Raw genomic sequence first — 14,374 nt, 5'->3', positions numbered from 1 at the left:
AATATCACTTTCCACCAAAAATATTAATCAAAATTAGAGAATTGAAGATATCATCGTGAAATGAACAAATCTAAGAAAGGTCCTAATGTTGTATCTATATGTATAATATCAAAGCAATTGAACTTGCTGTTTTCAACAAGAAATCAAAACATCACTTTTTAGCATAAATGACAAAAATATTCACCAAAATGAACAAATCTGAGAGATCCACATGTAGTACCTATATATGTAATATCAAAACAATCAGACTTGTGGTTTTTAACAAGAAGTCGAAAATATCACTTTTTACCAAAAATTACAAAAAACTATTCACGAAAATTAGAGAATTGAAGATATCATGAAATGAACAAATCTGAGAGAGGTCTACCCATGGTGCATATACACCAAGTATCAAAGCATTCAGACTTCAAGAAGAAGTTGAAAAAGTAAAACATTGACACTGACGCCGACGGACGGACAATCACTCATATGATAAGCTCCGCTCGACAAAGTCAACAGCAGAGCAGAGCTAAAAAAGGAACTGTTCACCTGTAACTAAATATGAATGCTTATCATACCATGAGTTGTATTTAAATCATGTGATGGGTTTCACTTTGAATTACATTTTTATTAAGATAATTTTTAGACCACTTAAAAATACAAATTACACTGAAATGAATAGGTGACTGTTTACACTTTCCCTGAAATTGTATTTGTACCAGGGTTTAAGCAGTGGATATCAAGATCAAGGAGGTTAATTAAAGAGTTTGCAGAGATGAGAAAATTAGTACCTTCAAAGGGTTAAAAGCACACCAAATTATGTGAACTCTAAGTATCCACACAATTGTCATTAATTCCAAGTGTGTGATTAACACTGAAGGCAATTTTCCAAACGTTGCTGTGACAGTATCATTTTAACTGACATCAATACAAAGTATGTGTACATTACACACAAACACAGAGGTGACCGAAAATAGCATATCAAGTATTTATCAATTATTTGGCATCTGTGTAATAGAAAATTATTCACAAAATAAAAAAACAAAATTCATTTATAGTTTCCAATTGCATTCTTCCTGTTACGCAGGGTGAAAATATAGACACAAAACGTGTGAAATTGACATAAAAAAGCGCATGAACTTTGGCAATAATACAATTTATCAGATCCTAGAAGTATATACAAAACTTTAAAAAACTATTTTTTATGCAATTTACATTTAATAAAGTTATAAAATAGTGAAAATTGTGGCTGATGGTTAAATTCTAGAAGTCTCCTGTGAACGCTTTGAATCTATATTCCAAATCCATTTGTCGAGAATTCAGGTGATGTTGAAGTGATTCAGCCTATATAACAGAAAGAGAAAAGAAGACATTTAAATCACTATGCAAAAGAACATACCTTCATCTGGAAAACTGCATATATCAATATGTAAATACATGGAATAACATGTGTTGTATAAAACAATTAGAAAGAAATACATGTTGCTATGGAAATGAATATCTATTAATTAATAATAGTATTTAATATTTTTAAAAAAAAGTTGTACTTGAATTCATTGCATTATTGGAGGTACAACATACTCAACATTTGTCCTGGTTTACATTATGAAAGTTTAGGAAATATTTGCAAAATATAAGAAATTTACATGGATAATGGAGGTCCCACTGTATCTCTGTTTTGCCTAGCAAGTTTGGATAATGGAGGTCCCACTGTATCTCTGTTTTGCCTGGCAAGTTTGGATAATGGAGGTCCCACTGTATCTCTGTTTTGCCTAGCAAGTTTGGATAATGGAGGTCCCACTGTATCTCTGTTTTGCCTAGCAAGTTTGGATAATGGAGGTCCCACTGTATCTCTGTTTTGCCTGGCAAGTTTGAATAATGGAGGTCCCACTGTATCTCTGTTTTGCCTAGCAAGTTTGGATAATGGAGGTCCCACTGTATCTCTGTTTTGCCTGGCAAGTTTGGATAATGGAGGTCCCACTGTATCTCTGTTTTGCCTGGCAAGTTTGGATAATGGAAATCCCACTGTATCTCTGTTTTGCCTGGCAAGTTTGGATATTGGAGGTCCCACTGTATCTCTGTTTTGCCTAGCAAGTTTGGATAATGGAGGTCCCACTGTATCTCTGTTTTGCCTGGCAAGTTTGGATAATGGAGATCCCACTGTATCTCTGTTTTGCCTGGCAAGTTTGGATAATGGAAATCGCACTGTATCTCTCTTTTGCCTGGCAAGTTTGAATAATGGAGGTCCCACTGTATCTCTGTTTTGCCTGGCAAGTTTGGATAATGGAGGTCCCACTGTATCTCTGTTTTGCCTGGCAAGTTTGGATAATGGAGGTCCCACTGTATCTCTGTTTTGCCTGGCAAGTTTGGATAATGGAGATCCCACTGCATCTCTGTTTTGCCTGGCAAGTTTGGATAATGGAGATCCCACTGCATCTCTGTTTTGCCTGGCAAGTTTGGATAATGGAGATCCCACTGCATCTCTGTTTTGCCTGGCAAGTTTGGATAATGGAGATCCCACTGCATCTCTGTTTTGCCTGGCAAGTTTGGATAATGGAGATCCCACTGCATCTCTGTTTTGCCTGGCAAGTTTGGATAATGGAGATCCCACTGCATCTCTGTTTTGCCTGGCAAGTTTGGATAATGGAGATCCTACTGCATCTCTGTTTTGCCTGGCAAGTTTGGATAATGGAGATCCCACTGCATCTCTGTTTTGCCTGGCAAGTTTGGATAATGGTGGTTACTGCTACTGATCATTACTTCACACATGTAATGCTAACATACAGCTAATTATCTTCTGATATTTGGGGAAACATTATGAATGAAATGGAGAAAAGCTGGCTACACATAATTGTGCAAATTAAGTAGTGTTTAAGGAATGTGGAAAATTATAAATTGTTATTGGTAGTGTCATCAGAAAATATCAAAGTTTTTAATTCTCTAGTTACTTATAAAGCACACAGTGCAAGTGATGTTGTACTACACAGAGATTTTATTCAACCAGTATCAATTAAGTCCAAAACATGGCAATTGTAGTCTTTATAGTTACGTTTGAAAGTCTATGGAATTTTAAATATGAGAATATATTTTTTATTCAGATGAACAGGACAAATAACATAATTTGTGTCATCTTGTATCATATATATGAACATTTCAAGGTAATTGATTAAACTTGTGAAAATAGCTGTAAGTACATGGTCGTAAATACCCAAGCACAGGTCACATAGTAAAAAGAGAACTCAAAACATGTCTATAGAAACAGTGTTTGTATGGGTGCACTCAAAAGTGAGATACTGTGCATTCCTATACATGTACTTGTAATTTATAGACTACTATGATTATAGTATAACATCTAGTATGACACCTGTTCCCTAAATGTCAGTCAAAGGTAAGGCTTCTATCATGACAATTACAGTTCGACACAAACCAATATAAAAGTAGATATTATCGAAATTATACTCTCATATCACACACACTTGTAAAACATACAAATGAATGCTGTTAAAATAAGACATGTCAAACTAATTTGAAGTGATCTGTGCATGTCTGATAAACAGGAAATTATTTTTTTATGAATATACCCAATAACCTTAGAAACCTGAATGACTCAATATTATTTTACTAATTATCACATTTAACTTTACAATTTTATTGTAATTACATGGTCACCACTAGGGTAGAATATGTGACCAATTCAAGACTAATATATGGGATAAATATGTCTTATATGGCAATTATGGGAGTAATCAGAAACCACTGTGTGCATGTTTGTACAAGCAACTTCAATCTGTTTGTGAAATTATTGTGATAGATCATTTAATCCCTGTGGTACATGACATATTGAACTCACTAAGAGTCATGCATGGGACTTACGCTCACGCTCTGTTTAATATAGCTTAAGTTTGGAATACCTAGCTGGCAGAGGTAACTGAAAAAATTGAGAAAAATCAAAGTAAATAACTGAAATGAAAAGTAAAAGACACACAATAATTTGGTGGCAAAATTAAGCAAACTTTAAATATGCATAAATATATGTATTAGTAAATATAGAAGCAATATTAGGCAGTCGTAGTGTTTATGTATACACCATAGTGCTATCACATACCATGCATTACTAAACATGCATTAAGAAAAGATGAAATCAGCAGGAGATGACCACTGTGACTCCATGAGATGGGAGATGACCACTGTGACTCCATGAGATGGGAGATGACCACTGTGACTCCATGAGATGGGAGATGACCACTGTGACTCCATGAGATGGGAGATGACCACTGTGACTCCATGAGATGGGAGATGACCACTGTGACTCCATGAGATGGGAGATGACCACTGTGACTCCATGAGATGGGAGATGACCACTGTGACTCCATGAGATGGGAGATGACCACTGTGACTCCATGAGATGGGAGATGACCACTGTGAGTCCATGAGATGGGAGATGACCACTGTGACTCCATGAGATGGGAGATGACCACTGTGAGTCCATGAGATGGGAGATGACCACTGTGAGTCCATGAGATGGGAGATGACCACTGTGACTCCATGAGATGGGAGATGACCACTGTGACTCCATGAGATGGGAGATGACCACTGTGACTCCATGAGATGGGAGATGACCACTGTGACTCCATGAGATGGGAGATGACCACTGTGACTCCATGAGATGGGAGATGACCACTGTGACTCCATGAGATGGGAGATGACCACTGTGACTCCATGAGATGGGAGATGACCACTGTGACTCCATGAGGTAGGTATCCATAGTTGTGTAATATATACATATGTATAGAATACAAAGATAGATGCTGAGTGAGACTACTTTCTCATTAGATTACTAAAACATACCCTAGGTTGCCAGAAGAGACATAGATTACCAGACGAGACCTACCGTATTTACCTGAAAGATCACCTTGGACAATGATTTGAATCATATTTTGTGATATCACCAGAACCAAAACATCACCCAGGGCGATGTTTTGGCATTTTTTTCTCAAAAGTTGTTAGAACAGTCACCTTTCTCATAATAGTGTTTCGATCTACACTTGGTACTGCAAAAACTATTATTCGCAGACTCTACTAATTCAGGCACCAATTGAATTTGAAAAAAAAATGTTATTAAATGTATTCTATTCGCTTTATTCAAAAAAGATTTATATTTGTGTCCTTTTAATTTGGGCTGTAACTATTTATGCAAAATGAAAAATATCATTGTCAAGCACTTTTGTTTTTAAAAAAAACATACCGGCATTTGTGATGTTGTTAACAATTTTGACCCAGTAGACCTTCATATCTGTGGTGATTCCTACCAGAGACTACAACACGTACTAGCGATGATTTCAACAAAACATCAAGTTTAATTTTGGCAGGAATATGGCAAGAATATGGCATATAGATCAGAACATTTACTCAATCAACACAGACAGACAGACATGTTCTGAAAACTTGAATGACTTCAACACCATAAAAGGTTGAAAGCTACCATATACATACACGTACATGTATATGCATGCCATGAGTGACCCAATTCATGATCAGTAGACCCAAGTTCAAATCCTACCTGGATGAGCGTGCCACAGAATCAATGGGAGAGCGAAATCCACTGGCCGAGATTCATTCACTAAAGAATGCGAATTTGGTATAAAAAGATTGTTGGCAGAATTGCATGCTTTTCTACGTTTTGTACAAAGCCCCATCAGACTGACACTGTCATTGTGTGCATGACATCAGACTGACACTGTCATTGTGTGCATGACATCAGACTGACACTGTCATTGTGTGCATGACATCAGACTGACACTGTCACTGTGTGCATGACATCAGACTGACACTGTCACTGTGTGCATGACATCAGACTGACACTGTCACTGTGTGCATGACATCAGACTGACACTGTCATTGTGTGCATGACATCAGACTGACACTGTCATTGTGTGCATGACATCAGACTGACACTGTCACTGTGTGCATGACATCAGACTGACACTGTCACTGTGTGCATGACATCAGACTGACACTGTCACTGTGTGCATGACATCAGACTGACACTGTCATTGTGTGCATGACATCAGACTGACACTGTCATTGTGTGCATGACATCAGACTGACACTGTCACTGTGTGCATGACATCAGACTGACACTGTCACTGTGTGCATGACATCAGACTGACACTGTCACTGTGTGCATGACATCAGACTGACACTGTCACTGTGTGCATGACATCAGACTGACACTGTCATTGTGTGCATGACATCAGACTGACACTGTCATTGTGTGCATGACATCAGACTGACACTGTCACTGTGTGCATGACATCAGACTGACACTGTCACTGTGTGCATGACATCAGACTGACACTGTCACTGTGTGCATGACATCAGACTGACACTGTCATTGTGTGCATGACATCAGACTGACACTGTCATTGTGTGCATGACATCAGACTGACACTGTCATTGTGTGCATGACATCAGACTGACACTGTCATTGTGTGCATGACATCAGACTGACACTGTCATTGTGTGCATGACATCAGACTGACACTGTCATTGTGCATGACATCAGACTGACACTCATTGTGTGCATGACATCAGACTGACACTGTCATTGTGCATGACATCAGACTGACACTGTCATTGTGTGCATGACATCAGACTGACACTGTCATTGTGTGCATGACATCAGACTGACACTGTCATTGTGTGCATGACATCAGACTGACACTGTCATTGTGTGCATGACATCAGACTGACACTGTCATTGTGTGCATGACATCAGACTGACACTGTCATTGTGTGCATGACATCAGACTGACACTGTCATTGTGTGCATGACATCAGACTGACACTGTCATTGTGTGCATGACATCAGACTGACACTGTCATTGTGTGCATGACATCAGACTGACACTGTCATTGTGTGCATGACATCAGACTGACACTGTCATTGTGTGCATGACATCAGACTGACACTGTCATTGTGTGCATGACATCAGACTGACACTGTCATTGTGTGCATGACATCAGACTGACACTGTCATTGTGTGCATGACATCAGACTGACACTGTCATTGTGTGCATGACATCAGACTGACACTGTCATTGTGTGCATGACATCAGACTGACACTGTCATTGTGTGCATGACATCAGACTGACACTGTCATTGTGTGCATGACATCAGACTGACACTGTCATTGTGTACATGACATTCCTACTAAACCTGTCAATTTGTATCCTATTAATTAGCACTCTTGAAAAAACTATTATTTTTACTACCAGATTATTTTTTTCTGTTATTTATCTCTTTTTGAGGCACCAAAAATTGTCTTGGTGCAATCTTTAACAGTAGGCAATCTTTAAGATAAATACGATAGGTTCAAAGAATAAACCTAAATTGCTAGAAAAGACCTAGGTTAGACCAAACCAGACCAGGTTACCAGAACACATCTATACATGTAGGTTTATACCAGAACAGACATTGGTTACCTAATCACATCACCAGACCAATATAATTCCAGAACTAACTGGTCAGCTAAAATGATGTATGGTCATGATGGTATGAATAGAAATAACACAGTACTATGGTGAACACAAAACACTGGTGATGATTGTCTGACAATTTAGGGAGAGATTATAAACCCCTTTCTCTTGTCTACATGTAAGTGTATTTTAGCAGACTGTTACAAACAATGACACAGGTATTTAAGAATTATTAGCAATATATTCATAATTTTTTTTAAACGTTGTAATCTCAGTGTACAACTGTGCATATAACACATTGTATTTCCAGGCAGTCCCAGCATGCAACAGTATTACTGTGTTGCACAGGATATCTATGTTGTCAAATACAATACACTACACTACGCAACACTACACTACACTACACTACACTACACTAGCTACACTACACTACACTACACTACATTACACTACACTACACTACACTACACTACACTACACTACACTAGCTACACTACACTACACTACACTAGCTACACTACACTACACTACACTACACTACACTACACTACACTACACTACACTACACTACACTACACTACACTACACTACACTACACTAGCTACACTACACTAGCTACACTACACTAGCTACACTACACTACACTACACTACACTACACTACACTACACTACACTACACTACACACATGCATGATTACAGTGCTTTAAATAATCATTTCAAATGATATTTTTAAAGTCTGTGCTTATTTTTTAAATAAATGTCATCTGTAGTAATTAAAACCACATAGCATGCATGTAAAGTTTGCACAATGACAAGCTACAACATGTATTGAGCTGGAAACATTGACTATGCTGACAGCGAGCATAGAACACCATGACTTACAAACACTGCACATCAAATTCACACACTACAAATATAAATTATACAATTGTACTTCTGAATAAGTACCGGGTAATGTTATTATTATCACATGATGATGGTAATATACTGTAGTTTACCAGTCAGTAATGGCTGTGTTTTTGTAGCCTGTATTACTACATGTATATCCATACATATTATATATAATTGATGAGCAGGGTGTACAAGATTACCATCATTATGTAGTAAAATAAACCATTACCACATATACTGTCCTGGTATTGTGCATTGAAAAGCAATAATATGCCATACTTACCATCTCAAGTTCCTTCTTAGCGGCTTCCAACTCTTCATGTGGTGTGCCTTTTGGTTGTTTCCTTCTCTCTCTCATTACTTCGGTGTGTGATTTGATTCTGTCTGCAAGTTCTCTTTCCCTAGCAGCCCTACATACATGTGAATGACAATAGCAGATCAAATCAACGTCAGCTGTCTGTTTTCAAATAAATTGTATTTACAAGCATTGACAAGGAAATGCACAGGCCCTGTGTTCAGTGCAAATCACATGTAGATAGACATGTTCACCAATGGGCTCCACGCACCGGTGTTCAGTGCAAATCACATGTAGATAGACATGTTCACCAATGGGCTCCACGCACCGGTGTTCAGTGCAAATCACATGTAGATAGACATGTTCACCAATGGGCTCCACGCATTATCTGTCAATTTCAATGTAGTATGACTGAGAAGTACACATAAATTAAACAACATGGCTGCCAGTTGGTAACTTTTGTTTGAATCTCAAAAACAAGCAGCCTGTCGGCTGAGATAGCTCCGCTGTTAGCAATGCACATTTCAATTAAAGAACTGAAGATATCATTAGAAAATGAATAATATGTATAGTATCAAAGCAAAGGACCTTGCTGTTTTCAACAAGAATTCAAAAATATCACTTTTCACCAAAAATGACAAAAATATTCACCAAAATTAAAGATATCATTACAAAATGAACAAATCTGAGAGAGGTCCACATGTAGTACCTATGTATGTAATATAAAAGCAATTGGACTTGCGGTTTTCAACAAGAAGTTGAAAATATCACTTTTTACCAAAAATGACAAAAATATTCACCAAAATTAGAGAATTAAAGATATCATTACAAAATGAACAAATCTGAGACAGGTCCACTTGTAGTACCTATGTATGTAATATCAAAGCAATTGGACTTGCGGTTTTTAACAAGAAGTTGAAAATATCACTTTTTACCAAAAATGACAAAAATATTTACCAAAATTAGAGAATTGAAGATATCATTACAAAATGAACAAATCTGAGAGAGGTCCACATGTAGTACCTATATATGTAATATCAAAGCAATTGAACTTGTGGTTTTTAACAAGAAGTCGAAAATATCACTTTTTACTAAAAATGACAAAAATATTCCCCAAAATTAGAGAATTAAAGATATCATTACAAAATGAACAAATCTGAGAGAGGTCTACCCAAGGTACATATACACCAAGTATCAAAGCATTCAGGCTTGTAGTTTTCAAGAAGAAGTCAAAAAAGTAAAACATTGACACGGACGCCAGACGATGCTGGACAATCACTCATATGATAAGCTCCGCTCGACAAAGTCGACAGCGGAGCTAAAAATATAACATGCAGCTGTAATTCAATATGTATGATCATGATACAAATTTTGTGTGAAATCACCATGTATGTCTCAGAGAAATGATTTTAGGCAGAATTGCTGTCAATTTAACAAATTTGAATCAGAAAATATCAGAATTATTTTACACAATACATGGGGCCCATAGTGAATATACATGTAGCATATTAGTACAATAACACAACATGACACTACATGTACATGACTACTACAATGTAACTACGATAACACAACTACTATAACACGACTACTATAACGTGACTACTATAACGCGACTACTATAACGTGACTACTATGACATAGGATGCAAATCTTATTTACCGAGATTCATCCAATCTTCTTTTAGATCTCGGTGACAGCATATTTTTCAAGGCTTCATGTCTGTTTCTAACTTCTTGCTGCAAGTAATATTAAATAATAATAAATATTCTATTAACTTCATATTAACTTTTTGTATTTGATGGAAAAAACAAAGATAACTGTAGAAACAAAGGTGGGAATTTAGGCAGCTGGTAAGTTTGTATCAAGGCTAGCAATGCTACATGTACTCATTCATTCATTCATGGGGGCACATGCCGGGGTGGCACCTTGCTGCACCCACCATCTGCGCAGACTCCTTTGGCCTACTCCGAGCAAGTGTCTAAGCCCAAGGATTCGCCGCATGGAGGTTGTCACAAAGGTGTTTAGTCTTTGCCCCCAGCCCCTTAGTGAGTGTCCAGGCCTCACAAGAATATAATAAGACCGGGTGTACTAGAAACTTGAAAACTCAGACTTTTACACCTCTACTCAGATATCGCAAACGCCACACACCTTTGTCCAGCGATCTCATAGCACCCTGTGCAAGGCCAAGATGTCATGTACTGATTCAACACTTGAATATGTATTTACTGAGACTCATTAGACTGTGAAAACATTTTCTATATCTCCTTTGTTTGTTGTCTTGTTGTTGTCTTCAAAAAATTCCATTCTGAAGTTATTGTAATGACCACAATTTAGTATGAAATGGCAATAATCCTTGTTTTGGTTGTCTTACAGTAGAGATGTTTTCTGTGTTCTAACTTCTGTCCAATGTATCTGCTTCAATTTTAAGATTGTGAGCACTATTTCTCAATTTAGTTGGAGTAGCTTTTTAACAACACTGAGATAGTTTTTCAGATCAAGTCTTCGTTAAACTGTCTTTCATTTAAAAACAATATCATTGTCTTGGTGGGATAAAGGCTCTTGTTAAATAGAGACATACATATATTTTTGCTTAATCAAGATTCTATATTTCCATTTCACTCAAAATTTAAGAAACTACTAGTAAACTATGCAGGTATACCCCCCCACCAGAAAACTTATCATCAGAATTTCAAATCCTGTTAAGCACATTTCGAGATCAATCTCTTCTACAAACATGCAAACAATTGTTGCGTTTACACAACAATATTTTATCATTAATTTTATCAGCCCTACGGCTAAAACCAGCAATAATGACCGTGTATACGCTTTGAGCTCTGATTGGGCTCAGACCATGTAAATGCAATCAAGGCTTAACAATCAGGCCGAAATCACACCCTCAATCATCTTCTTCAAGTAAACGCTCATTTCAATTATGGTGGAGACCACGTTTGTAATTTCTAGCTTGATGAAAAAGTATGCATCCTAATATCTATTTGGCAGAGTGAAGATGTAGCTCAACAAGAAACAGAAAAATGGTGTACAATATTATACAACTGAACAGATCCAATAGAAATAGAAGAAGTGGTCACAGTTTGCTGACGTGTCCCTACTAGGTTTACGTTGCCAATTATTACATATGTGACAACAGTTGAACAATTAAAAGATGGTAAATTTGAATGACAATAACTTATGTGAATAGGATATAACACATTTAGTGTATTTTAGCTGCTATGTATCCTGTTATATTCAAGATACCTAAATCATTGCCTCAGACTCATGACTCTTTCTTTCTCGCACATCAACAGGATAATACTCTGACATACATTGTGCCATGTAAAGAAACCACAACACAAGCACAACACCAAAATCGTTTTCAGCCATGTTGTTTTCATACTAAGCAATTGAGGATGCTGTTCTGTTCAGCTCTGAACGAACTGGATTGAACTCTAGGGAAATCTCGGCTCTCATTTGGCCAGACCATGTAAACGCATTGGAGATAATCTCCTGTTAATCTGTGGAAGGAGCAGTCGTTCGGCTCCGATAGAATGCTGTCGTGTGAACATATCAAATATTTAACCTAACTGCATGCATATGGTGCATTTTAAGGTCAATAAAAATTCAGTTATTACAAGATGTGATTCCCCTAATTATGCAAATTGGCCATTAACCACCAAGACTTGAGATAAACAGATAACGGTATTTTCACTGACCTTAATTCTATCTTCTTTGGTCATTATCTTCATGTACGCTGGATCAGTGCCATACGGAGCAGCCACTGACGGATCATAGAAATCTGACGTAAATAAATTGAGATTAGACAGATTAAATTCTGATCCATAGCATTTTAACTGATAATGTGTGGCAATGTCAACAACAAGATTAATTAATCTACTAGTGTGACAATAACTAGTTATTTGAAAACTTACACAAATAAAATGTGGCAGTTTGGATCATATATGATAGACATGTACCCTATTACCCCATGTCTATTTATTAGGATAAAATCATATTCCAACTAAGTCAAATACAGTGTTCCATAGTAACTTTTAAGGAGGTCCACATCAATATTTAGTTTCAGTTAATATTTCAGTTTATATTTAGTTAATACTCTCAAACTGTAAACTACCTTATGTAATGAATTGTATTTATTGCAAAATCAACTCATGCAATCATCAATAATTGAAATCCAAAGTATATAAGTAAAGCTCAGTATAGTATCAGCTTGATTACATAGAATATTAATTGTTAGTCACTAGCTATAAAATATTCTTGTAACTAAATCTAAATTGAATTCATGATTGGTGAAATGTTTTCTGGTTGCTAGGTTACTGTACACATGACACTGTCTGAGCTTCAAGAAGATGTAGTTTTGAGATGTGATTTCAGTTTTGTACTGAACATGTTGAATTTGGATATGACAAAATTACATCATCTTGGTATCCATCTATTTAGGGCAATCTATTTAATGGCAACTGGTTATAAAATTGACCTAACCACTGGCATCAGAATCAAAATATACTAACATAGCAAACAGAGAACTATAGATGGGGTTATCAACGCACCCTCCAGCAATGAAGCAAATGTGACGTACGTGGATAAAAGGAAAGTCATTCAAAGTGTCAATACTGTTTGAATCTATATTAGTTTATTAATAAATATGTTTTTGAAAGATTGACTATATTCCAAATAACAAACTTAATTGTGATATATTATATCATTTTAACATCACATAAACCTCACCACTAGAGGGCGATACCTATAGGATGCCAGTTGTGAATGAACAATGTAAGGAAATACATATTCTTATGAATCAACAACAAACTTAAAAAAATTAAAACACTCAATTGATATTATTTAATCATGCTAAAAAACATGCAATACCTGTTGGGTTTGAATTAAACCAAGCTGTAGGCAATGAAAACAAAAATACAAACATACACAATTAATTTTCTGAACAAATATTTAATACATTTTTTTTATTCACAACAATCTCTGCAAACACGTGTGTATGCATGCATCACAACAAAAGATATCAAGATGATTCACAAAGAGCAGTAGATTATTACCTGCCACTCACAGCAAATATTTTAAGAAAATAAAATCAGAGAGAGTAACAAGTTCACACACTAACTAATTCTATTTGTATGTTATTTGCTGTATGACACTCAAAGAAATGTACAAAGTGAATACACATTTGTCAATGTATATACAATCAATAAATGCAACACAGCATTACATATTAATCAGTATAACAACTTTGTATAGCTTGTATACATTGATACCAGCATTACATATTAATCAGTAACAACTTTGTATAGCTTGTATACATTGATACCAGCATTACATATTAATCAGTAATAACTTTGTATAGCTTGTATACATTGACAACACAGCATTACATATTAATCAGTAACAACTTTGTATAGCTTGTATACATTGACAACACAGCATTACATATTAATCAGTAACAACTTTGTATAGCTTGTATACATTGATACCAGCATTACATATTAATCAGTAATAACTTTGTATAGCTTGTATACATTGACAACACAGCATTACATATTAATCAGTAACAACTTTGTATAGCTTGTATACATTGATACCAGCATTACATATTAATCAGTAACAACTTTGTATAGCTTGTATACATTGACAACACAGCATTACATATTAATCAGTAACAACTTTGTATAGCTTGTATACATTGACAACACAGCATTA

General features: G+C 36.1%; 1 protein-coding gene across 3 annotated transcripts in view; it reads right to left on the bottom strand.

Moving 5' to 3' along the window:
• Positions 1-586: 586 nt before the first annotated feature.
• LOC100373253 (uncharacterized) overlaps positions 587-14,374 on the bottom strand; it is a 47,110-nt gene continuing 33,322 nt past the window's right edge. The window contains exons 8-13 of one of the 3 annotated variants that reach the window (XM_085504571.1): positions 13,532-13,555; positions 12,361-12,443; positions 10,310-10,386; positions 8,636-8,762; positions 3,853-3,907; positions 587-1,323 (exon numbers count right to left, since the gene is read on the bottom strand). In XM_085504571.1, the coding sequence (XP_085360697.1) occupies positions 3,866-3,907; positions 8,636-8,762; positions 10,310-10,386; positions 12,361-12,443; positions 13,532-13,555 (353 nt within the window). In that variant the 3' untranslated portion in view covers positions 587-1,323; positions 3,853-3,865. The remainder of the gene's footprint in view (positions 1,324-3,852; positions 3,908-8,635; positions 8,763-10,309; positions 10,387-12,360; positions 12,444-13,531; positions 13,556-14,374) is intronic. The other 2 variants (XM_085504569.1, XM_085504570.1) reach the window with 2 other exon arrangements.

The sequence above is a fragment of the Saccoglossus kowalevskii genome, chromosome 10, assembly GCF_978046115.1.
Source record: "Saccoglossus kowalevskii chromosome 10, keSacKowa6.1, whole genome shotgun sequence".
Lineage (NCBI taxonomy): Eukaryota > Metazoa > Hemichordata > Enteropneusta > Harrimaniidae > Saccoglossus > Saccoglossus kowalevskii.
This window is presented reverse-complemented; position numbering and strand designations above follow the sequence as displayed.